General features: G+C 40.8%; 1 protein-coding gene across 1 annotated transcript in view; it reads right to left on the reverse strand.

Moving 5' to 3' along the window:
* The window catches only part of Ube3c (ubiquitin protein ligase E3C), a 101,423-nt gene that overhangs the window by 12,213 nt on the left and 61,676 nt on the right, over nucleotides 1-27,534 (reverse strand). Inside the window, exons 15-21 of the mRNA XM_075955840.1 lie at nucleotides 27,180-27,267; nucleotides 25,096-25,193; nucleotides 23,486-23,618; nucleotides 20,970-21,217; nucleotides 8,349-8,561; nucleotides 2,904-3,092; nucleotides 2,738-2,804 (exon numbers count right to left, since the gene is read on the reverse strand). Coding sequence (XP_075811955.1) covers nucleotides 2,738-2,804; nucleotides 2,904-3,092; nucleotides 8,349-8,561; nucleotides 20,970-21,217; nucleotides 23,486-23,618; nucleotides 25,096-25,193; nucleotides 27,180-27,267 — 1,036 coding nt within the window. The remainder of the gene's footprint in view (nucleotides 1-2,737; nucleotides 2,805-2,903; nucleotides 3,093-8,348; nucleotides 8,562-20,969; nucleotides 21,218-23,485; nucleotides 23,619-25,095; nucleotides 25,194-27,179; nucleotides 27,268-27,534) is intronic.

Consider the following 27,534-nt stretch of genomic DNA (forward strand, 5'->3'; position numbering starts at 1 on the left):
GTATGTATGTATGTATGTATGCATGCATGCATGCACATCATGTGCATACATTATACATGGATAGCAGAAGGGGGACTCCTGGAACTAGAGTATAGTTGTGAGCTACCATGTAGGTACTGGGAAATGAACACATGTCATCTGAAAGAGCAGCCAGTATTCTTAACCACTGAGCCATCTCTAAAGCCAAACAACTCCAGGGAATCTGATGCTTCTGGCTTCTGTGAGCACCAGGCAAACATGTGATGCACAGACATACATTGGAAGCAAAACAGACACATAAAATCACACAATTAGATTGAATTAATAGGTCAATTTGGAGATAATTACCATTTTAATAATATTAGTTTTCCAGTCAAAGAAAACAGTTTTTCTGTTTATTTAGCTCTCCTTGAATTTCCTTTTTCCTTTCTTTCCTTTTCTAATTGTTTCATTTTGAGAGTTTCTGACTCAGTAGACCAGGCTGGCCTTGAACTCAATTTAGAGATCCACCTACCCTTGCCTTCTGAGTGCTGGGGTTAAAGGTGTGCCTCTACTGCCCTGCTAGATCTCCTTTAATTTCTTACAACTCTTTGCAGTTTTTATTATATATACCTTATATTTACATTACTGGGTCCATTTGTAGTCTATAATTTTTGATGCAGTCAGTGGAATGATCAATTCTTTTTTTCTCCACACAGGGTTGCTTTCTTTTTTCTTCTTCTCCTTCCCCCTTTCTTTTTCCTCTTTTTTTAAAAAATTTTATGCATATGAGTGCTTTGTTTTCTTTTTTTTTTAAATATTTATTATGTATAGAATATTCTGTCTGTGTGTATGCCTGCAGGCCAGAAGAGGGCACCAGACCTCATTACAGATGGCTGTGAGCCACCATGTGGTTGCTGGGAATTGAACTCAGGACCTTTGGAAGAGCAGTCAGTGCTCTTAACCTCTGGGCTATCCATCTCTCCAGCCCCGAGTGCTTTGTTTTCATCCATACCAGAAGAAGAAATCAGATCTCATTACATATGGTTGTGAGAGCCACCATGTGGTTGCCGGGAATTGAATTCAGGACCTCTGGAAGAGCAGTCAGTGCTCTTAATTATTGAGCTATTTTTCCTGTAGAATGGAGGAGTGAGCTGAGTCCTGCTGCCTGGCTAGCTTAACCCCCAAAATAACCACAAAGAAATTGTATTAATTTAATTACTGCCTGGCCCATTATATCTGGCCTCTTCTTGGCCAACTCTCACATCCTGATCTCCAACTCTCACATCCTGATCTAACCCATTTCCATTAATCTGTGTATCACCACAAGGTTGTGGCTTACCGGCAAAGATTCAGCATCTCTGATCTGGCGACTTCATGGCAGCTCTCTCTCTCTCTGCCTTCCTCTTCCCAGCATTCAGTTCTGTCTACTTCGCCTATCTAAGTCTGCCCTATGAAAAGGCCAAGGCAGTTTCTTTATTCAACCAATGAAAGCAACACACCGTCAGACGGATCTTCTACACCATTCTCCAGTCAAGAGACAGGGTTTCTTGGGTAACAGCCCTGGCTATCCTAGAATTCGCTTTGTAGACCAGGATGGCCTCAGACTCACAGAGATCCATCTACTTTTGCCTCTTGAGTGCTGGGATTAAAGGTGTGCTCTACCACGCCCAGCAGAATGATCAATTCTTGTGTATAGAAGCCCATGTTTTGCTGAGTTGTTTTTTGTTTTCAGAAACCCATCTTATTGATTTTATTTTATTTTGGTTTTTTGAGACAGGGTTTCTTCGTGTAACAGTCCTGGCTGTCCTGGAACTCGCTTTGTATGCACCATCACACGCAACACAATTAAAATAGATTACTTAAAAACTAACCTCCCCACTACCCCTAAAGGCACATGCCTTTAATCCCAGCACACCTTGTTTGTTTGTTTTTTTTTTTTTTTTTGAGACAGGGTTTCTCTGTGGCTTTGGAGCCTGTCCTGGAACTAGCTCTGTAGACCAGGCTGGTCTCGAACTCACAGAGATCCGCCTGCCTCTGCCTCCCGAGTGCTGGGACTAAAGGCGTGCGCCACCATCGCCCGGCACACCTTGTTTTTTTAAATGTGAGTACATGGAATGTGAATTTAGATTCTCATGCCTGGGCAGAAAGTGGTCTTACCACTTGCTAATCTCTGAATCTAATTTTCCAATCTTTACTAGTGTTTGTCTTTTGATAATGGAATCATTAGTACTGTTGTATTCTTTCATTCAATTAATTATTTCTGTGCTGGAGCTTGAAGCCAGAGGTTCACACATATTAAGCACATTTAACTATAGAGTGCTATGCTAATTTATCACCCCCTTTTACTGTTGTTACTTTTGAGACAAGGTCTCTCTATATAGCCCTGACTGTCCGGGGACTTAGTATATAGACTAGGCTGGCCTAGAGCTCACAGAGATCCATCTGCTTATATGGATCCTAACTGTTGAGATTAAAGGCATGTACCACCATGACACCTCCTTTAAAAACAAGAATGGAAGCAACCAAATGTCTATGAGTATAAGTAAAAGAAGGCAGGTTATGAAGAAGAGAATACACAAGGTACAGAACACTACAAAAATTAGAAAAAGTTCATACTTGTACTTGTTGGTAGCCCAGCAAATGACTGAGAAGAGCTCTTAACAGTAAGGTGGACAGATAGGAATGGAGCAGTGTCCTGTGTCTCACAGTACACAACCCATGTAAGAGATTGTGTTGATAGCTGACCTATGGTACACCTAAACGTGGTGCCACATACCTGAATAATTTGTAAAGGATTTTAGGTCCTCCAGACTTACAGGAACTTGTGCACCAGAAATTAATACCTGGGGGGAAAAAGGTTAAATTGTAAACCCAAAGGGAGATTTTTCAGAAAGTGTCTTATTTCCTGAGGCAATGGTCTTTGATAGTAGTAGCTATGGCACCTGAATTTCCTGCTGGTCAAACATTCGGAGCCACTCTAGGCTCACAACGTTGGCCAGGCCCTGGCGGAAAGCTAGGCAGTGTGGTCGAATCTGCTTGTTCAGCCGGTAGTCAGCCACCAGGTGGATGTAGGCAATGCGGTTGGCCCCAGTTACTGGGATATCTTTCCCACCAAATTTTAGTTCAACCACCTGTGAACATAAAGCACAGGGTTCTAGAGGGTTCAACAGGGAAACAAAGTTCCAGAAAACAAGAATCCAACACATAACAGCAGCACAAGCTCACAAGACAGCATGGCAAGAGGCAGCACTTTCTGTCTTTCCTTCCATTAAGCATCCTGTCATCTCTCAGCACTAAGGAATCATGTAGTAATGGAATTATTACACTTCATTTAAAAACAGTAGAGCCATTAAGGGCAAACTTATGAATCAGAGGGTGATTTGAGTCCCAGAGACAAGGTACTCATTCTGGAGAATAAAAAGTCATCATACTCCGTTTTACATTTTCAGAATGTTGTCTCTACTGTAAAATGTTTGATTTAAGGACAGTGGTAAATTATTTTTGAGGGGGGAAGGAGTAAGATATATTGAATGCCTTTAATTCCATTACTAGGAAGGCTGAGGCAGGAAGATTCCTGGTTATACTGAGTTACACAGAGAAAACTGTAAAAACAAAATTCAAAACAAACCAAAATATAAAGAAAAAGACAAACCCTCCCCATCCTAATGCAGTTACACTGTGTTTCTAAGTTTAGAATGAACATGAAGAATAGCTCTGTAATTGTCATGGCAGGATCAGTATGAAAGTAGTGCAGTGAAAATGTAGCTCTCACCTTGCAGTGAGTCCTTGCCTCAGCAGCAGGTGCTATGACTGTGTAAACTTTCACATACAGAAAAGACCACCACAGGTCACCAGAGATGCGGTACCATCAGCTACAAGAGCATGCTCTGAAATGCCTTGTTTATAACAATGTAAAAGAAATACATTTCTGGGGTTAGTGAAGGTTACCTATTCTGTGAATAAAGAACATACAATAATCAAGGGTAGGGCTGCACACTTGTAACCCTGGCACTTGGAAAGCAAAGGCAGACAGCTAATTCTAAGCTATCCTGGGCCACATACTGGCAGTGAGAGGGTGGAGACACACAATAAAAGAGCAAAATCATTTTTGTGTATCCACTTTAACATTCACTGCTAGTGAACTAAGAACGACAGTCTGAAATGGGATCAGTGTCTGGGAAAGCAGGAGGCAAGTTCTGACTGTAGGGTGCTTATAATGTAGATTACAGAACTACTGGCAACACCACCACCCCAGCTTTACTTTTTTTCATGGCTCCATTAACTCTCCAGAATAACAAGAACATACTATGAGCTGAGTAGTGGCTTTTATACCAAGTATACCACTTTTTATAAAGGTATTTCAATGTGAGGTGAAGAACTTTACTTATCTGTATCTGGTACTGGACGGCAGAGTGGTCTAATTGCCATTTTATTAAAGTTATGCAGCTTTAAACTTGAGTGTTAAACTTGACTGATTCCTTCCTGCAGTATCTCACATTTTAGACATTCAATCTTTCTTACTAATTTGCTTTTTCAGTTTGGGACCCATCAAATCTTACAATGGGCTTTCAAGCCATTGTCTCTGGGCTGAGTGAGGACTGTTCATTACCTTAATTCCTCTCCTTGTATTCAGCTGACAGTTCATCTGTTAACCAGGCCTCCTGAGGCTGGCTATTATATTACCATATATAAAAACATTGCTTCCTTTAAATGGATTAAGGAAGGTAATAGATGATGATGTGATTGTATGATGTGAAGACAAAGAAACAATCAAGTTTTCAGTTAAATGGACTTCCAAGACCACCAATTATTTTGCCTAGTAAGATAACAGTGAAATTTCTAGTGACTTAATAAAGAGGCAATACTACCTTTAATTTAAAATCTGCCCTCAGACTAAATCTAAACATCTATGTTTATTTAAAAGTCACCCAAATGCGCCAAAATTCTAGGTTTGATAGAAACATTAAGGCACCCTTTGAAGACTGGACAGGTTGTGGGCATAGTTTAGTGGTAGAGGAAATGGCCAGCATCATGAGACTCTGGGTTCCACCCCCAGCAGTGCAATGAAAAGGCACCACAAGGAAGCTCTCCTTGTAGGCATTTTCCTCTGGGACTTCTGAGGGTCAACTGTGATACCACCACAGTTGCTCCCACATCAGGGAAGGCCCTCTGACTTATCTAAGGTCATATAGCCAAGAAAATTGAGGACGCCAATCAAGGTTTTATGACTCTATTCCCACTATTCATGATTAGTTATGGTGTGGTCACACCCTTGGCGTTTTCCTCCAGTAAACACACGTAAATTAGCATCAAAACTTGAAGTTCATTTTTAGACTAAGAACAGGCAGACTGTTCACACTAAGGAAATACTCCAGGAACAGAGGAAGAGTAGTGGTACATGGCCCACAGAGGGTTTTCTGCTTCTAAGGACTTCTGCAGAAGTCCCTTAGATTGGTACTTCTGTACTCTTCTCATGAGATCTTTGGTATAGCAATTTCTACACCAGCATTTATCACTTCTTAAATCAGTGGAAAATTCTATGCCACCAGTAGCTGCCTCAGGAATCACCTCACAGAATTAATCAAGTGTGCCGACTAGTTTTTTTTTTTTTAAATCAACTTGACATAGAATAGAGTCATTTGGAAAGCAGTATCCTCAATTGAGACTATAGGCCATCAGACTGGCCTATAGGTATTTTCTTAATTAGTGACTGACGTGAGAGGGTCCAGACCATTGTGGGTGGGGTCACCCCTGGACTTGCGGTCCTGGGTTCTATAAGAAAGCAGGCTGAGCACACTACAAAAAGCCACCAGTAAGCAGCACTCCTCTATTGCCACTGCATCAGTTCCCGCCTTTGGGTTCTTTCTGAGTTCCTGCTCTGACTTCCCCAGAAGACAGACTATAAACTGAAGGACGAATAAACACTTTCCTCCCCAAGTTGTTTTTTGGTCAGTGTTTTACCATAGTAACAGAAACCTTAACTAAGAGATCATGCTGCCAAGATACAGAACAACAGTAGCATACATACTGGCCGTACAAAGAAAACATCCTTATGATGGTACAAACCTCACCTTCCAGCCAATCTTGCCCCCGCCCTCTGTGCTAGGATTACAGTTTATTCCCTAGGTGTGACTGATTGGTGAATTCTGGAACCTTGGCACAGAACACACCCAGGATGTTTCCAGGTTACAACACTTGGCTTTCTACATGGGCAATGGGGTCCTCATAATTGAGCAGCAAGCATTTTATGAACTGAAATTTCTCCCCAACCCCCTAAATTTATTTTTCATTTGATACATTAAAAACAAAAAAAGTATGCATTTATGGGTTCCTATGTAATGTGATGTCATGATGTTTGCTATTAAAGTCAGGTTAAACACATAGCCACAAAGTTTTTTGTTTTGAGACAGGGTTCCTTTGTGGTTTTTGGAGCCTCTCCTGGAATTTGTTCTGTAGACCATGCTGGCCTCAAACTCAGATTCGCCTGTCTCAGCCTCCAGAGTGCTGGGATCAAAGGCGTGCACCGCCACTGCCTGGCTCACTTATCATCTTTTCAATGATAAAAGCAACCGAATTCCTTTCTTCTAGATATTTGAAATACACAGGGACTTTTTCTCTACAGTCACTTTACTATGTGAATACATACTTGTATTTCATGCATTGATTACCTTTGAATAACCAACAAAGTAAATTTAAAAAAAATAGCTAGGTGTGTTAGCACATGCCTTTGATACTTGGGAGGTAGAGGCAGGTGGATCTCTGTGAGACTGGGGCCAGTTTGGTCTACATCGTGAGTTCCAGAACAGTCAAGAGCTACATACTGAGATCATTCCTGTCTCAAAAAACAAACAAGAAAAACAAACTTTGTTACTAACCCAATTACTGAACTCAGAAAAAGATTACTGCTGTACATCAAGGACTAACAATGCTGTCTGGAGGCACAGTGCCTGCCTAGCACATGCCTGGGTTCTAGCTCCAACTTTTCTACCTATAACTTTTAAGTCATGCTTGTTAATACTTCACAGCTTATAATTTGTGTTTCCTTAGCTCACATTTTGTTTGGTGGCTAGTAATGATCCACTTATGAGGATGACGTATGTTTTCTGCTCTTTGTTGAGACAAATTCTGGATATAGACCAATCTAGCTTAGAATCTGTTAGTCTGTTGCCTTAGTCTCTCAGGTGCTAGAATTACTACATCCATCAGTATGTACAGTTTTGTAAGCATTTTAAGGAGTTTTCTAAGTTTTGGGAACACTTAACACATACTACAAAAGATAGAATAGTATGCTGCTGTGCCAAGGTTGGGCAGAAAACAACTGTTTTTCTTCCTTTTCTTTCCCAGAGCTACACAATGAGTTCGTGTCTGGTCTATAGCATGAGTTCCAGGACAGCCAGGGCTAGGGCTACACAGATAAGCCCTGTCTCAAGAAACTACACAACAAACAAAAAACTAGTTTGGAGGTGGATATGGTAGTTTATGACTTCAATCCAAGCACTAGAGACAGAAGCAGGTGAGACCCTGTCTCACCAGACCCTCCCATACAAAGAAAGAAAGAAAGAAAGGAAGGAAGGAAGGAAGGAAGGAAGGAAGGAAGGAAGGAAGGAAGGAAGGAAGGAAGGAAGAAAAAGTGATTTTGGGTTAGGCACATGTCTTTAATCCTAGCACTTAGGAGACAGAAGTAGGCAGACCTGTGTGTTGAAGATCAGTCAGCTTCACCTACATAGTGAAACTCTGTCTCACAAAAATCCACATGAGCTGGGCGGTGGTGGAGCATGCCTTTAATTCCAACACTGCAGATACAGGTGGATCTCTGAGTTAAAGGCCAGCTTGGTCTTAGCTAGCTAGTTCCAAGACAAGCTCCAAAGCTACAGAGAAACCCTGCCTCAAAAAACCAACAAACAAAAAAAACCCATGCACACAAAGTGCACACACACCAAATAACAAAAGCCCAACAAACTAAAAACAACATCAAAACCTAGTCTGACTCTAATATAGGCCTTTTTATTTATTTATTTACTTATTTACTTATTTATTTATTTATTTATTTATTTATTTATTTTTTCCTTTTTGCAAATAGGATGAAAGCAGCAGGAGCGACCAGGTAGATGTGAGGGAGGAAGGTTTGGCAGTCTCTCCCCAGGATGGAAATGAGAGAAGCTCCAGCTGCAGCACAGCTATGAGGCACTAATTTAGAGAGGGAAGGACTGCCAGGCAGGGCAAGCTATCCCTAAAAAGATGTTGAGAATAGGAGTGAAATGGAAGGCTTGAGCTGCTGTGGCTGCCAAGCCCACCCCAAAAATCTTTTCCAATTAAGAATACTGCCATGGCGACAGAGGTATGAAGAACATCTTCCCACTGAAAGAATTAAATGAGCCCCAGCTCACCTGTGCTTCCCCCAGGTCATTGTTCACAACAGTAAAGTTCAGTCCCAGCTCTTCCACATCCTCCTCGTAGCTCTTGAGGAAAAGCAGGTTCTTATAAACTTCAGGGTCCAATGAGGCCAGATGGTGAATGTCCACATCTGCACTGGTTCCCAGTAGCTTAGACAGGAAAAACCCAGCAAATGGTAGCTCCACCAGCATGTTTTCATACAGAGCCTTCAGACAGACCAGAGGGCAGACAGGGATTACTAACATTCAATATTATCCTCATGCTTCCTATAACCCAAACACAGTTTGATTCAACAGTGAAAGAATTCTGAGTAGTATACTCTGTCTCCATGATAATGAGACAACCATAAGTGAGGCCAATGCATTTACCATGTGCTAGGCCAGGGCTAAAACCACAGAGTGCTAATACCAAGTGGGACTTCTAAGGTCATTGCCAAGTCCTTTATGCCATAATAGGTAAGCAAATGTTTTCCACAGAGTCAGACATGAGTGCTTTAGGGTTTGTAGTACTGTTAGGCACCAACAGGAAACTCAAACACACCAGAGTACTGTCTCACAACACTACAGATGGATCCTTCAAGCTCCGGGCAGCTTGGAACACCCATAATCTATGGCTTCAGCTGTACCCCTCTACTTCCTGCCTCTGCACCTGCTGGAACACCCATAATCTATGGCTTCAGCTGTACCCCTCTACTTCCTGCCTCTGCACCTGCTGGAACACCCATAATCTATGGCTTCAGCTGTACCCCTCTACTTCCTGCCTCTGCACCTGCTGGAACACCCATAATCTATGGCTTCAGCTGTACCCCTCTACTTCCTGCCTCTGCACCTGCTGGCCTTCACTGTCTCTTCTTTGTGTCACATCTTTCATTTATCTTTGACAGACACTGGTCATTGGATTTTGGGACCTCTTCTAATTCAGCATGGTTTCATGTTTTAACTTGACCACATTCACAGACAGGGTGCACTAAAACTTGAACACAGCTCCCTGGAGATTATAGATCTGGACATATCAGCTGCAGCTGCTCACACTCTACTACTATAGTTCAGAAGACTGCTGTTCTTCCAGAGGACCTGAGTTTGCTCCTGTAACTATGGCTCCAGAAGATCTAATGTATTTTTTGGTCTCTGTGAGCTCTTGAATACATACGGCATATGCTCACACAGATACACACATACACGCCTCTTAAAAAGAAAAAAGAGAAGAAATATGTTTTTATAGCAGGTCATTTCTACCTTTAATGCTAACATTTTTTTTTGAAATTATTTGCACAGCAGTATAACTGACAGACAAACCTTGCATGACACTTGATAAATTTCTTACTTGGTTATACCTGAGTAACTTAAGGGAACCCCCTCCACAGATCTACCCTTAGTCTGCTCTCTTAACAGTAAGTTTCACCACTCTTATAAGATAGCACACATTAGGTTTTTACTGAGGTGTGATAGATTCACCTATTTGCCTGGTGATGGGTATGCGTGGTGTTGTCACTTGTGAACTCTCGTGAACATTTACTTAGGAGCAGAAGAGCACAGAGGTAGCCGGCACAAGGAAGACACTATCCAAAGAGTTCTGAAATGCTAGTACTTTTCTCCTACCAGTGACGTGTAAAGACTCCTGCTGGCTCTCATGCTCCCACCTGTCAGCACTGCCAGCTTTCTAATCTTGGCCCTGGTTGTTGAGGCAATGGATGATCATCTCACTGTGGCTGGAAGCTGACAACTATTGGATTAATTAGTGTTAGTTAGTATGTATTTCTCCAGAGATTTCTTGGCAGAGATGGAAAGTAAAGTTTCCAACATCAGGTCAGAGATTCACGCCACAAGGTAAATATTCCAATGGCCACAGTTGTAAAATGCAATAAAGACTCAAAAATGTGTGGTGAGATTAAAAAAAAAATTTAGAGTTAGTGGCAAGGTAGCTCAGGGGGTGAAAGCTCTTGCTGCCAAGCCTGATCCTCGGGACCACATGAAAGAACTTTTACCTTTACATCCACATGTGCACCATGGCAGATGAGCACACACAAAAGCACGTGAAAACCAACCACCCCCATATTATTGGTGTCTTATTCTGACAGGCAAACTTGGAAACTGTAACCAACCTTTGTCTAGTTTTCTAGTAAACAGCTTGGTTGTTGTTGTTCGTAAACACTCTTGTAAACATAGGCATCACATTGAGCAGGTCATGACCAACTCATTTCCCCAAGATCTAACATGCTAAGAAACTGACTTCTAAGGAACACAGAAATCTGAGTTCCTTCACAAGTGTTTTTTCTATTGGGATATGTCTAACCTAGAGATCAATGTTCATGGCGAGTCTGTGCTCCTTCCCCACCTCCCAGGGCAGTTGCATGTCCAGGTAATGTTCAGATAAAAAAATAAATCTCCTCCATGGGCAATTTCACTCTACAGTAACCCCTTACCCAGCGCTCCAGGCAAGGGGGCATCACCAGCTACATCATACACTTCATTTGAGACCTGACAGTAAGACATTAAGAGGTGAATCACTTTTCACTCACTCTCAGTTCCAAGTAGCCACAGTCCTCATTCACTGTTTCATACTGTGTTCTATGATGTCATTAGCTCTCAAACAAATAGTGGAAAGCCTAGATACAGTGTATGCAGATCTTGGAGGAGGACCACAATTTGAAAACTCACTTGGGTCAGAGGATTGAAGGACACTAGAAAATAGTTGAGGATCTCTTCCCCAAAGTAAGCATTTTGCATGGCACTGGTGTTTTGCTTTAAAAAGCTACTATCAGACACTCTAAAATGCTCCTTTCCAGGTTACCCAGTAGGAAAACCTTGTCAACCTTATCTAGGAAAAACAAGATGCATGTCCCTGTGATTTATAGCCAATCTGAAGATGAATCATTTCCCAATCAACGTTTTAAAAGTTGACAACATAGTACAAAATGAGAGAATGAATAATAAAACTGCAACCACTCACATAGTATCCACTGACAATATTAAAAAAGTTGTTCCAAAAGGTCATAGTTCACTGAAGTTAAAAATGGTTAATACACTGTGATGGAGGAAGGTCATTGGCTAATAAAGAAACTGCCTTGGCCCATTTGATAGGCCAGCCTTTAGGTGGGTGGAGTAAACAGAACAGAATGCTGGGAGGAAGAGGAAGTGAGCTAAGACGCCATAGCTCTGCTCTCTGGGGCAGATGCGGTGAAGGATGGACGTAGGCTAGAATCTTCCTGGTAAGGGCACCTCATGGTGCTACACACATTAATAGAAATGGGCCAAGCAGTGTTTATATGAATACAGTTTGTGTGTTGTTATTTTGGGGCATAAGCTAGCCAGGCGGCCGGGAGCTGGGTGGCAGGAACGCAGCCCGCAGCTCCTTCAACAACACTGGAAGGGGTGGGCTGGATCTCTGACTTCAAGGCCAGCCTGGTCTACAAGAGCTAGTTCCAGGACAGGCTCCAAAGCTACTGAGAAACCCGTCTCGAAAAACCAAAAACCCAAACCAAAAAAGGTGAAAACAAACAAAACAAACCACAACAAAATCTGAGAGTTCAAGGTCAATCTGGCCTATGTAGTGAGATCCGGGACAGCCAGAGCTACATAGTGAGATCCTCTCAAACAAACACAAAGCCCCCCCCCCCCAAAGCAAACAAAAAACTCCAACCAACCAACCAACCAACCAACCAACCAACCAACCAACCAACCAACCAACCAACAAACAAAAAAACGGTTAATATTATTAACCTGGAGTACTTATAAACACCATTACTTCTAAATGAAAGATGAGTTCAAAGCCAAGGAGAGCATTCTGTATAAAGCCGCATGATTGATCCCAGGTGTTGAGAAAAAGCCCTCATTTACACAGTAGACTTTGAAAGTAAGCTGGAGTGTAAATCATTGGATGTTCAATATGGAAGGTCATTGTTTGCCATTTCTGCATTAGTAACAATAAACCAGAGAAATTCGTTAAATATATCAGGGCTACCTGAATTTTAAGCAGAAATCCCACTGTGACTCATAAAATGTAAATGTATAGGTATAATTTTTTACATAAGGCAGGTTTAAACCTTTAAAGCATTTAATATACAAGCACTAATAAATGATAGCACTGAAAACTATGACTGCATCAGCTAAATGGATTATAAATTAAATTTCCATAATGTATGCAACTGAGATACAGATGTAAGCATAAATCAAGGTATTTTCTAAATACAGGTTAGTTATATAACTCTAAAACTGTCTATTTTTTATGCAAAATAACCCACTTAGCATTTTCCAGCCCATTGCACCATACTTATTCCTAGAAACATATCAATAACTACCTGTCACAGGAGAAAAAGATAGGTATACAGAAAACCCTGTGCTGTGTTTTCCAGCTATCTGTCCTTTATGAGTGTTTATAGCCAGAAATGGTGCCAAAATGGTTTGAAATGAAAAGGATTAATTATAGTAGAAGCCTTTTAATATAAGTGAGTGCAGTCTCAATGTAATTAATGCAAATTGTGGCTCTATCAGGAGAAGAAATGTGAGCCACAGCACAGGCCACTTCTGTTTGCTGCCAAATAACTTTGGTAATTTACTACATTAAGAATCAATAAAAAAATAATGCTTTTCAAATGCATCTCTATCAATCTTCAGGTAGTTCTAAAGTGAACATTTATAACTTAATCTAAAAACTATAGGAGATGATGTCTTGCTTTAAAGCCATCCTAAATGAGTAAGCAAATAGTAATTTTAATTATTTCCAGTCAGGCTAACCACATAGTTTAAAAAACAAAACAGAGCTCTGAGCTAAGTATGTATACCCAGAGTAGTACACTCTAAACCTGAGCTTTGGAAGTTAAGAACTGGACTGACCCATGAGGATCTGGAGTGTAAGCTCCTACTCTACAGGACACACCAAATCTTGGCTATAGGGCTCAAGTACATTAATAGTATCATCCACTTAAAACACTTATTAGTTGCCAACTACATCAGGCAACATTTTACAGACAGGACTACTCCTATGAGTTTGTTTATAAAACCACATGCCCTTTCTTGACCCTTTCAGGTCACCTACAAATGTGTAGGTCATCAAGACTCATTTAAGCTGCAATGGCTGCACAAGCCTTTGATTCCAGCACTCAGGAAACAGAGGCAAGTGGATCTCTGCAGCCAGTCTGGTCTAAAGAGAGAGTTCCAGCACAGCCAAGGCTACAGAAAGAAACCCTGAATAAAAAACAAAACAAAACAAACCAAAAAAGAAAAGGAAAAAAAAAAAAAAACAAAAAAAACCCTCATTTAGAATCTTTGGTTTTCAGTCACAGGCAGTTCCTGTAGCATTTAAGCCGACAGAGTCACCTGTGCTTACAGAGCACACATTCTTCTTGTGATATCTACACTGGGACAGGTCCATGACACCTTGCCAGCACTGTCAGGCCTTCTTTAATACAAGATTTTCACTTCTGGGCTCAGCAGGTAAAAGTGAATGCCATGCAAGCCTGAGAAACTAAGACCCATTTTCAAAACCCATAGTGGAAAAAATTCTTTCACAGTTGGCCTCTGACCTGCAAAAGTGCATTGTGGCACACGCTCACTTCATACTGCATGTGCATAACAACAATAACAAGGATAATATAAAAAAGCAAAAGCTTTTTACTCCAACAGCCTTGTGACAACCTTTGGGGACATCAGTGACCCAGATGGCCATTATCTAACGTTCTAGCTACTTAGTTCATGTCACCTTCACTAGTTTGGCATGGCCACCTGGTCTTTAAGTCTATTCTGCTATGTACTGACCCTCACTCAGATCCCTTTACCCTCTGGGTTTGACAGTCCATGCTAATTTCTGCCTGACTCCCTATCTCACCCCAACTTTAGCCCCTTTTTCTCCTTTCCACTGTCTTTCTCTTCTTTTCCCACTCACAGACTGATTTCCTTCCTGCCTTATTTTTTAATGTGTGTAATTATTTTGACTGAATGTGTGCACCACAGGCGTGCCTTGCGCTCTTAGGGGTCAGAAGGAGTCAGATTCCCTAGAACTGGAGTTACAGACAGTTGTGAGCCAACATGTGTGTGCTGGGAACCAAACATAGATCCTCTGCAAGAGCAGTACATGCTCTTAACTGCTGAACCACCTCTCCAGTCTGATTTCCTTTCTGAACAGTCCAGACTTTAAGATGGGATCCCGTAATCATTGTCCGTGTTTTTAATTTGTTTGCACCCAGTTCATCATTTTGTTTTCTTTAGTTTCTTGATATAGGGTCTCAAATAGCTCAGGCTGCCTTGAACTCTACCTCTCAAGTGCTTGGGTTATAGATGATGCCACATCTGGCCCAGCTCAGCCGATTTTGCCTCCTTCTAGTTAGTGGTCACTTTGGCTCACTCTAACTCAGACCTCAGTCAATTGACAACCCATGTTTCTCTAGAGAGTTACTCTCAGGGTCAGCCCAGCAAATGCTATGAGACTGGCAAAATACAGCTTACAGGCTTGGCAGCTAGCTAGCCCAAGGGGCACACAGATTTCTATCAAGTCCCAGGTAAAGCTGTTATACCTGGGTCACCCTTGGAGAGTATCAGCCTCCTTCACACACAGGCTCTATTCATTCATCTTAGTACCCTTTGAAGCATACCACCTATGACTTCACGGAGGTCTTTCTGCTTGTCCATGTGAACGCACTCTGAGAGAAGTACCGGGAATCATTAGCACTCTCGCTGCCCTTCTGTCTTTTTCTAGTCACGCTCCCAAAGACCCCTTAGCTCTACCTGAACCAAATACATCCCAATGGGATCCTGCAGGTCTGTGCTTCAGGCTGAGCTAAAGCAGCAGTTTGTTTGTCTACCGCTAAGGAAAATGTCCTTCATTTCACTGCTTGTCAGTTCAAATGGCCATATAGCAGTTCCCAGATGACAGTCACAGGTGCAGAGCACAGAATGTACCTTAGCTGCAGTGATGCTACTGTCCTTGACCATCTGCTGGGGCTTTGCTTCCACTCCAAAGTGATGTCCACACTGATAAATAATAAGGTGACCTCTCTGGTTCTAATGTTATTTGGCCCATCAGTAACACTGCATAGCAATTATCCTTCTTTTCCCTTGAGACAGTCTTTATTATACTTCTGAGACATTGCACTCTCCTTGTTTTTTCTTTCCTTTGTAGAATTCTGCTGCTCCATGGAACCTGGCTCCCAAGTTCCACCTTCTGTGTGCCCCCCTCCAGCTTGTAACTCTCTGGATTTTTTTTTTTTTGAGACAGGGCTTCTCTGTTTAACAGTCCTAGAACTAGTTCCATAGACCAGGCTGGCCTCAAACTCACAGAGATCTGCCTGCCTCTACCTCTCAAGTGCTGGGATTAAAGGTGTGTGCCACCTCCTGGCCAGACCTCGTTCTTGAATACAGTGTCTGTCTAAGGTCCCTAGGTATGCCTCAGGTATCTAAACCAAATAACTGGTCATCCTTACCCAACGTTCCCTAGCTTAGCCAATACCACTTCCATCCTTCTGTTCTCAGAACAAACTAGGCAGCCTCCTTTCCATCCTGACGTGGGATGTCCCTCTGTATGCTGTGAATTCCAATGGTTAATAAAGAATCTGTCTTGGGTCTGGCAGGGCAGAATAGAGGTAGGTGGAGAAAACTAAACTAAATGCTGGGGAAAGTAGGCGGAGTCAAGGAGAAGCCATGTAGCTGCCAGAGATCCTCCTGCCTCTGCTCCCCGCCCTCCCAGTTCTGGGGTTAAATGTGTGCACAATCATTTCTGGCATGGTCACTAAATGAGTATTTGTGTAGAAGGCTCTGCCTCAGTTTTAGGAAGCCTGTGCTACTGCCAAGACCACAAGTCTAAGGAAGACAAGAGCCTTTGGTCTGATGGCAAGGGGTGAGGCAGGGGACACCATGTACTAATAAGCTTAGGGCTGAAAGATGACTGCAGAGGAGAGGAGCTGTGTCATGTGAAGGATGAGGCAAGCAAGGGTCCTAATGTTCACCTCAAACTTCACAGATTTAAACCCAGAGAGCATTTTCTAAAGGGACACTAATGACATATAAGAATAAGTTCTTTTAGCTTCCAGAAAGGTCAAGATCAACTGCTAACTGTCAATATCACACTTTATGATACATTAACTGCATACTTACTCTACCAAAATACACAATTATAAAGCATGCTGAAGTTATACAATCTGCTAATTAAAATTTTCAAATATATGACCACAGAATTACCAAATAATCTGATTTATAGGCATTCTGTTCCAATTAAATCAATATTCTGAATCAAGGGGAAAAATTTCAAGTAGAATTCAAATACGATAAAGGATTTGTTCCAATAAATATTCTGAACTTAATTGGCTTAAATGGACTAAGGTGCTTCTGTCTGTGAAAAAGTCCAACATGACATGACCACATCCCAGGCTGTTTACTTATCCCTGTCTAGGGTCTGATTTACAGGCAACAAAGTGCAGCCGCGACCCAGAGCCCAGGCAGGAACCATCTGCTAATGGAACTTTTAACTGAGAAGTGACCAGTGACGGGAGGTAATTCTTCCTGTGCAAAGCTGCTCTGAAGACCTTTGTGCACTTTATCACAGTAAACAATCACTAACATATGCATTAAGAAAATTTAAATATATTATGACCCAATAAATACCATAATCAATCAATAGCTAGTTTTCTTCTCTTGCAGATTTAGTGTTCAGGTGCTCACTATTAGTGCTGTATGGGTGCATTCATTTGGATGCAGACATGCTGATGCAAAGTTAACCACTTACAATCAGATGGTAAACAGGTATTTTGGAAATCCCTTAGGAATTCCCACGCAGAAAACTCTGTGGAACTAAATCAACCACTATTCTCAAGGAGCTAGTTTAAAAAAAATAATTTAATTAATTCACTTCTATTTTTATTCTGCAGTCTTAGGGTTTAAACAATGTGTACACATACTCAAACACTGAGTTATGTGCCCAGTCCTTGCTTTCTGAGACAAGGTCTTGTTAAGGTTGGCCCTGAACTCACAATCTTCTTGCCTTAGCCTCCTAGGTGCTGAAATTAAAGCATGTGCCATTACACTCTGATAAATATTTATACTAAGATAAATATGGTTCAGTGTGAACATTTCTACACATGTCTGTGGTGGTATCTTGTTTGTGATCTAGCAAATAAAGATCAGAGTTCAGAGCTAAGCCACTAGTTAGCCATAGAGGGCAGGCAGTGGTAGCATATACCTTTAATTCCAGCACTTGGGAGGCAGAAGCAGATGGATCAATGTGAGTTTAAGCCCACCCTGGGCTACATGAGTTTGATCCAGTCTAAGAGAAAACAAGAGCAGTGGTGGCTCACACCTTTAATTCAGCTCTAGGAAGGTGAAGACAGGAAGTGATATGGCTGGGTGGAGAGAGGAATATAAGGCGGGGATAAGGATGGAATGATGGACTGGGGGGGAGGAGGAATGAAGGAAGGAAGGACAGATAGACAGAGACCGACAGGAGTCTGGTCTCTTTCTGATCTGGAGATTTCAGCTCTAGTGGCTGGCTACTCTGTTTCTCTGATCTTTCAGCTTTCACTTCCTAATATTTGACTCCTGGTTTTTATTTTTAAGACCAATTAGAATTTGTACTACATATGTACTACACACGTACACATGCCCACAGTGCTCACTGATCAAATCCAGCCTACCTTATCTACCCCCTTTTCTCCCCAACTTCTATAAATCATCATTCTATTTTCAGGACAGCTTAATTTTAGCTTTCACATACCAGGTTGTACATGTGGTACTTGTCTTTCTGTGTCTGAACTACTTCACTTAAATCCCCCCTCCCTCCCTTTTTTAATGAGACAGGGTTTCTTTGTGTAGCCCTGGCTGTCCTGGAACTAGCTCTATAAACTAAGCTGGCCTTGAACTCACAGAGATCTAAGAGCCTCTGCCTCCCAAATATTGGGATTAAAAGTGTTCCATTTATTTTGCTGCAAATACCAAGGCTTCATTTTTTACAACTGAATATTATTCCATCATGTACATATACTATAATTTCTTTATATCTTCCACTGTTGAGCACCTAAGTAAATTTCACATCTTAGCTATTATGATCAGTAACAGTGAATATGGAACAAGGACTTGATATGCTGACTTCATTTTCTCTGGAAATACGTCAGACCTTATAAGATTCAGTTTCCAGATCTGAGGGCTCTACTTGTTCTTTGAGGAACTATGCTAAAGTCTATATATACATCCTCACTAACTGTGCATCAAGATTCTTCCTTTTCTCTTTTTCAAGACAGGGTTTCTCTGTATGGTTTTGGTGTCTGTCCTGGAACTAGCTTTTGTAGACCAGGCTGGCCTCAAATTCACAGAGACCTGCCTGCCTGTCTCTGGCTCCTGAGTGCCGGGATTAAAGGCATGCACCACCACCAGCCGAAGGATCAAAATTCTTTTTCCCCTTCTCATTAGCATTTCACCTACCCAAAGCTCAGGCTAATATGAAACTTAAAGTAATTATCCTGTGTTCCAAATAATGGGATTATAGTCATGAGCCACCATGCCTGCCTATGTCTTTTAATAGTAGTTATTCTAACTAGGGAAAAGTGGAATCTCATTTTATTTTTTTAAAAATTGTCTGAAAGCTAAAGATACTGGAATTTTACACACATACCCTTTATTACACTTATTTATTTAGGGAGGAGGCACACATCATAGAGTATATATGAAAGGTGGTTTTCTTCTTTTACCATGTTGAATACAGAGATCAAACTCAGGTCATCAGGTTTGGTAATAGGAGTCATTAGTGGGCATGCTGCGTGTACACTACAATGTTACTTTATACTACCAAATACGCTACATCTTCCTTCTATACTTTAAAACCCCTAATTCAGGCTGGGTGTGGTGGTTAATGCCTTTAATTTCAGCACCCAAGCGGTAGAAGCAGATGGATCTCTTTGAGTTTGAAGCCAAGTCTGGTCTACATACTGAGCTCCAGGACACCAGGGCTATGTTGTGAGACCTGTTTGCAAAAAAGGTAAAAGACCTGGGGGCATAACTTAAACTGAAAGTGGGCCAGAAGAGAGGGCAGATGAACCACCTCCTTCCTCAGCTGCCCTGCTACAACTGGCTGGGTACTTTGTATCTATCTTTTGTCCTCAAGCTACAAGGATTCAAAATGGGTTTGAGTTAGAGGTAGTATAAAATCTTCCCTGTATCATACTAATACGAACTGGGTAGTTAAGAGCCAGAAGGCAGAGATGGCTCAGTAATAAAGAGCAGTATGCCGTTTTTCCAGAGGACCTGAGTTCAGTTCACAGTCCCCATGTCAATCAGCTCTCAATCACCTGTAACTCCAGCTTCAGATGGATCCAATGCCTCTGGCCTCTGAGGGCACCTGCACTCACATACACATATTCACAGACCTCTACATAATTAAAAATAAAAATAAATCTTGATAAAAATATTGAGCCTGATAGCAGACACATATCTGCTATTGGACATATCTCAGATGCACTATGCTTCCCACTCCAAAACTGCATGTCCCTTGGGATCAAATTAAAGCTCAAATACACACTCATTTAAGACACAATGGGTATGAATTTCAGCTCCTGATTTGACTGGAACAGTCTACTAGACACATGTATCCATAATTAGCAGTAACCAACATTTTTACTTAAAATTCAAGTAAGCAAAAAATAAACATGTTCTAGAAATATATGCTTGTATGGAAGAGTTCTACATTTAAAAACACTAGTAACCAGTAAATATACCAACTACATCCTGTTGGTTACTTACAGGGAGCAATTACAATGCTGATCTCCCAGTGTCGAGTCTTGTATCTGACTTAAATTAGAGGGAACACTGCACATTTCACCATTAAACCATAAGTTTGCATTCAGTTCCATACTCCCCTTTTATTTAACAGGTCTAAACTACATTAAACAAATTTAAAATAGGTCCTGTGGGGCTACAGTGATGGCTAAATAGGTAAAGTGCTTGCCATTGTAAACAGGAGGAGTTTCATCCCTAGCACACATAGTAACAAAACAAAACCACTAACAGTCAGCATGCATCTGTATTTCCAGTGCTGGGGAGATGGGGAAAGGTGAGGCTTGAGGGTCAGTTAAGTGAATGAACAAGCACTAGGTTCAGTGAGAGACCCTAATGCAAAGAATAAGGAAGATAGGGAGCAACTGAGGAAGACACCAGTGTCAAACTATGGCCACGCACACACACAGAAATCAAATGAAAATAAATATATAGGTAGCTATTATAAAACTTCTATGTGCAGAGTTTTATAGTACTTTCCGTTTTCATACTATACTATTTTTTTAAAGTCTAACTACTGCCCATGCAATATATGACGATGAACTGTAGTTGCTATATAAATATTAGCTAGGGATCACTAAAATGACTTTTAACAGTTTTGAATAATAATAATCAATGAAATTCAGACAACAACAAAAACAGTGGAATGACAGACGTCTTTGTTTTGAGTCTTATTATTATTATTATTTTTGGTTTTTCAAGACAGGGTTTCTCTGTGGCTTTGGAGCCTGTCCTGAAACTTGCTCTGTAGACCAGGCTGGTCTCGAACTCACAGAGATCCGCCTGCCTCTGCCTCCCGAGTGCTGGGATTAAAGGCGTGCGCCACCATTGCCCGGCCCTTGAGTCTTATTTTTATATAAAGATTACCTTTCCAAGCATTCTGCCAAGGAAATAGTAATGCCTTGCAAAAGAATCTCCCACAAGCATCTGAGCAGCTGGGTTGGGGTATAGAAGCCCTTCATTAGTAGTTTTAAAGAACCCCTGGTTGGGGTTAAATCCGGATTTCAGTAGTTCATTTAAAAACTCTCTGAAAATACCACCACCATCGATACCAGCTTCATCCAGGCCATGGGCATTAAGCAAGTGCACACGAATTCGTTTTTTCAAATCCGGTTCTGTAAAAAAAAAAAAAAAAAAAAAAAAAAAAAAAAAAAAAAAAAAAAGGCAATAAAATAAACAGTATTACAGGAAGCATTATGTAAAGGCATTGAGATTATCAATCAGGGACATTTAACACTTATGGTTCAATAAAGCAGTAATACTAAAGAGACATCAAAGTTGCTTAAAATGCAAATAAACAAAATAAACATAACCTAGAAATAACAATTTTTATGTAGAAGGTCCCATTAAAAACATTAGCAGCCAATAAAACTGATGGGAACTTGGGGCTGGAGAAATGGCTCAGTGGTTAAGAGCACTGGATGCTCTTCCAGAGGTCCTGAGTTCTATTCCCAGTACCTACATGGTAGCTCACAAACATCTATAATGAGATCTGGCACCCTCTTCTGGCCTGCAGGGAAACATGCAGGCAGAACATTATATTCATAATAAATGAACAAATTTTAAAATAAAACAAAACAACTTATAAGAGCCAGTTCCAGGACAGGCTCCAAAGCTACAGAGGAACCTTGTCTTGAAAAACCAAAAACCAAACCAAAACAACAACAACAAAAAACTGATGGGAACTTTCCCAGGGCTTACATGGAAAGCCTTTTTCCACAGATATATCACACAGGAGATGGCTGGTTAGTGAACCAGTGGGAGAAAGATTCTAAGTAAGAACAACCCACCATCTCTGAAGATGGAAGTTAGGCAATTGAACTAGGTTGGGCAGGGGAAAAAGACTTTTTATAAAGAGAGAGGTTTGGGACAACTAGAGTAATGGATAATAGTGAGTAGTCCTAACACGTTGTCACTGAAATGATCCAAAGTAATTCCAACCAAAGACAAGCCTGACTACAAGCTAAAGACACTGTCTTCTTCATCTGAAATGACCCAGATCGGTTTTCTAGAGTTACACATTTCTATATATGAAGACTCACAGCGAGCTAGAAACACATCTGAAGAAGGAAGCAAACTACTGATAGATATCCTTTGTACTAACTACCCTGTTTCATCAATCTGTGGTGGAAATAGATACACAGCTTTTTATTTTCTACACCAATATCCTGACTCCTAGACATGCAAGTGAAAACTAAAGACACTTTTACTCCATGCTTTCAGTCTGAGTTGAGCCTTTCACTGTCCACCTTGCTGGAACTCAGTCACCACAAGGGCATAGTATATACCAGGCAATTGTGTGAAACCCAAGTATGCTTATGACTCTGACAGCCAAAACATGCACTTCATCAAGTTTAAGGCAACAGTGGCCTGAGAAATTGTTTAAGGAGTGAACTGGCTTGTGACAGAGGAAACTGTAAGTTTTGCTAAGGATGTTTCTGTCACACAAAAGGATTTAATACTCTGAAATGACAAGTGCTTCCTTTTTTTTTCAAAAGAACTAAATTTCATATCACTGCTTCTATGTTGAAAGGCTTTTTTTTTTAAATTAAAAAATATCTGTTCGTGGGTATGCTGATACATGTCTTTAATTCAAGAACTCAGGAGGTGGAGGTAGGATGATCTCAGTGAGTTGAAGGACAGCCTGATCTACATAAAGTTTCAAGATAGCCAGGGCTACATAAAGAGACCTTGTTTCAAAAATCAAAAAACAAATAAAAATTATTTGTTAAGTTTCAGGAAACCTTTCTCCAGATCAAAATATCTAAACAAGCTGGGAAGTGGTGGCACATGCTTTTAATCCCAGCACTCAGGAGGCAGAGGCAGGTGGATCTCTGTGATTTGGAGGCCAGTCTGCTCTACATAGTCAATTCTAGGACAACCAGGGCTATGTAGAGAGATCTGGTCTAAGGAGGAAAAAAAAATTAAAAGCATACTGATCTTTTTAATGCCATTTATTAACATCAACTATAAATCAAACTTTACTCCCGAAATAACCACACAGAAACTGTATTAAATTTAATACAGTTAAATTAATATTAATTAATTTAAATTTAATACAGTTTCACATTTGTGTGTTTGTGTACATCCATTCCTATGCAGCCCTGGCCCTTTTGCTAGGGTTAAAGGCATGTATCATCATACCCAGAACCAGGCTTAACAGAATTGTTTATTTTATTTATATATTTTTGAGAGAGGGTCTCACTATATACTCCTGACTGTCCTGGAAATCAATGTGCACCTCAAACTCAGAGAGATCCACCTTCCTATGTCTCCCGGGTACTAGGATTAAATACCTAGCAACAATTATTATTTTCTACACCAACTCCCTATTTCCCCCCTAACAAATATAGGAACACACAGAGCACTATATGTATATATACCATTTTCTGGAGAAAGTTTGTCATAAGCATCTTCATAAATATAATTTCTTCTTATTGTGACATTGATCCCATCCAGAAATGGACCATCTCCTTGAACTTCTTGCTTATCTGCATAAATCAACCTTTGAAAAATCTAACAAAAAGGTAAAGTTGTTAAGATTATTAGAAACAACAGACTTGCTGTTAAAAGAATCAACAACCTAAAATCAAGACTGTTAAATGTTTTAACTTTATATCTCTATAATTTCTGACATCAGGTTTTTTATACAAGGTAGCAAACATTTTTTTCAAGAAATGAATATTTAAGTATTTCTAAAGCTGTTTCCCCTGCATTTACAGTGTTTTGAAAGATCCATGTCATAGTATGTGTTCATTTATTAAGTACTTTCTTAACAATTTAGGCAGGTAGGGGTACTGAGATGACCCAGTTTGTAAAGCACTTTATGTCAAGAGTTATGACCTGAGTTTGATCAGGGACCTAAATGATAGGAGGTAACAGATTCCTAAAAGTTGGTCTTCAGCCTCCGGACGAACTCTATAGAATACACACACACACACATACACACTGTTTAAAATACTATTTAAGAGGGAAATAAAGCTCTTAAAGCAGTAAGCTAATCTTAGAATATTTTCTCCAAGAATAAAATTCAAATGTCTATGATGGTGAAATACCAGTAGAGGGAGCTCAAGAGTTTGGTACTATGTTATGCCAGCATTTTTAATGAACCTAGAGCAGTGGCTCTCAACCTGTGTACTCAAGATCCCTTCCGCAAACCTGTCTTCAAAAAAATATTTACATCACGATTCATAACAGTAGCAAGTTATTACAGTTATAAGTAGCAATGAAATAATTTTAAGGTTGGTGGTCACCACAACACGAGGAACTGTATTAAAGGGTCACAGTACTAAGAAGGCTGAGAACCACTGACCCAGAGCCTCCTGGGTGGTCAGTCCATGTTTGTTTACCCCAGACAAAGAATGTAGGCCTGAAAAATATCAAGGCCCGTACCTGAGAGAAGGACCTAGCAATTTCTAGAAGATTTCTAATATAAAAAAAAGTCCATGCCGGAAGGTGGTGGCGCATGCCTTTAATCCCAGCCTTGGGAGGCAGAGGCAGGTGAATCTCTGTGAGTTCGAGGCCAACCTGGTCTACAAGAGCTAGTTCCAGGACAGCTAGAGCTTTTACACAGAGATACTCTGTCCCGAAAAACCAGAAGGGGGGGGGGGGAGAGGTCCGAATTAAATGGGAAATATACATGTAATCTTTTAAACATGTGTCAAAATCATCTGGAAAGGAGCTAAGGTATTTTTTCCATTTTACAAGGCAGTGATGGTCATAGTAACTTTTTAATGAAGGTACACAAAGAACCTTTACAAAAAAATTTGTCATTTTTAGTAACAACATATACACTTTAAACAATCTTCCATAGGCCTCACTATCAGAAATCTCTAGTCTAATACGCTGCTCAGCTAACTATAAGGGAAAGCATGTCTTCAGCTTATATAGAAGTAGCTGGTTAGATTTTAAGTATGAAATTGGAGTTGTTTATTTTTCTTTTACTTGAGGTGTTTTTCAATTATGTTAACATCATAGGGTCAGAATAGCATACCTTCACTCGCTCCTCAAATGGAACCACAAAAGGCAGTTCTGTCAGAATGGCAAGCTGTCGTTCCTCAGACACAGACAAGGGTGGGGACTCCAGACCCACTATAACACATTTGTTAAAACTCATTAGTCATTTGTATTTTCTTTCCGTTCACTGCCAGCTATTAAATCAGGATTTATAAGATCATTTTAAGAATCTAAAATAACCCAGTGATCCCATCTATTTCTAGATCCATAAACATCTTCCATGCCCAATCTGAAATCTGTGAGGTCATTCCAGCCAGGTGAGTGAGACAAGCACAGAGTGAACAACCATCTTCAGCTGTCTGTTCATTCTATAAACACAGCCAGCACTCATGGAATGAGTGCACAACTTTAATCCCACTATTTGGGAGGCAGAAGCAGGCGGATCTCTGTGAGTTTAAGGCCAGCCTGGTCTACAAGAGTGAGTTCCAGAACAGGCCCCAAAGCTATACAGAAACTCTATTTCGAAAAAGAAAAACAAACAAACAAACAAAAGCTTTGACAGTTTCACACAATTTATGGTGATCGTATTCATAGCCCATGATCCTTTTATCCTCCTATTCTTGCTGACCACGTTCCTCACAACTAATCTCCCAACTCTCATCTTTTCTGTGATCTACTGAGTTTAACTAGAGCTGCTTATAAGAACCCGGGAGCTGGGCAGTGGTGACGCACGCCTTTAATCCTAGCACTTGGAAGCAAGAAGTAGGTGAATTTTAGTGAGTTCAAGGACAAGCCTGGTCTACAAAGTAAGTTCCAGGGCAGCCAGGACTGTTACACAGAGAAGCCCTGTCTTGAAAAACCAAAAAACAGAAAGAAAAGGAAAAAAGAATATGGGAAGGGAGTTAATACTGGAACATGGGGACATATTGCTAAAGAAAATGACTCCCGGGGCTGGAGAGAGGTTAAGAGCTGGCTGCTCTTCCACAAGTCCTGAGTTCAGTTCCCAGCAACCACATGGTAGCTCATAACCATCTACAATGAGATCTGGTGCCCTCTTCTGGTGTGTGTGGAGGCACGCAGGTTAAATAAATAAATATGTTTTTTTTTAAAAAAAGAAAGAAAATGACTCCCACTTCCTTACAAACATAAAGTGCTAATAGCTCCTCAGAAGTTGCGAAGCCCATGAGTTCCTCCCTCATCAATGCCAGCATGATGAAGGGCCACGCAACCACAGCTACTATTCATTATTGAAATGGCCATGCTACATCCATAAGATCCCAGAAGACATGGTGGAGCACACTTTTAATCCCAGGATTTGGGAGATCGCTACACCAGGTAAGGCTACACATAGTGAGACTTTGTCAAAGAAGTAAAAACCAATCAACCAAAACAAAACATGACAATCCCACGATGACAACCCCACAGACTGGCTGGGATAACAGTGCATAAATCATACATCAGTGGTGAATGCAAGGTTCCATAGCTACTTCAAAACACAGTTCTTAGCAGGGCAGTGGTGGCGCACTCCTTTAATCCCAGCACTCGGGAGGTAGAGGCAGGCGGATCTCTGTGAGTTTGAGACCAGCCTGGTCTACAAGAGCTAGTTCCAGGACAGGACAGGAACCAAAAGCTATGGAGAAATCCTGTCTCGAAAATCAAAAAACAAAAAAACAAAAAACAAACAAACAAAAAAACAACAACACAGTGCTGCAGTTTTTATAAAGTTAAACACTTAGACACTGATAATAGCAGCTACATTCATAACCACCAAAGACTGACAAAATAATCAAATCAAAGGCTTTTAATGGCATAACTACTCAATGTGCAGTGATCAAAAGAAACAGCTACGATACCCAGATCCCTACTGTCTCATGCTGCTTTCCCTGCAGTTCCACCTTTCAGAAAAGTTGAGGTAACAATCATTTTCTACCTGTTTACCAGGGCACACAAGCTAATTGCTATTGGATGAAATGCTGTGTGGTGTTCAGCACAATCAACCAACCAATCAATCAATCAATCAATCAATCAATCAATCAATCAATCGCAGAGCTAACAGTAAAGAACTGAATATTGCAGAGTATTTGCCCTTGCAAAAAGCAGTTCCAACTGAGGAGAACTTACCCTCCAGGGTGGACTGCAGTGGGCCAATCCTGCCCATCCTCCGGAACCGCCACACATGTCTAGATGCAGGTACATAGAGCTGGGTGACCTGTGGGAATCAATTGCTGTCAGCATTTTCTTTGGCTTTAGTACTGTCTGATGGCATCTGAACCTACAATTCCTTAAGGAGCTGGCTGTCTATCCCTTTCCAGGGCAGGGTGCCTTTCATGTCCTCATATTCTAGCCTCAGATACTTTAAAGTGAACTGGTGAGAGTCTGGGCAGAGTAAAGTAACAATGATATAATCACAAAACAAAGCATATCACTTAAAAAAATAATAACTTTAAACTTACCTACTTCCTCTAAAATTTTTCTT

Source organism: Microtus pennsylvanicus, chromosome 21 (genome assembly GCF_037038515.1).
Source record: "Microtus pennsylvanicus isolate mMicPen1 chromosome 21, mMicPen1.hap1, whole genome shotgun sequence".
NCBI lineage: Eukaryota > Metazoa > Chordata > Mammalia > Rodentia > Cricetidae > Microtus > Microtus pennsylvanicus.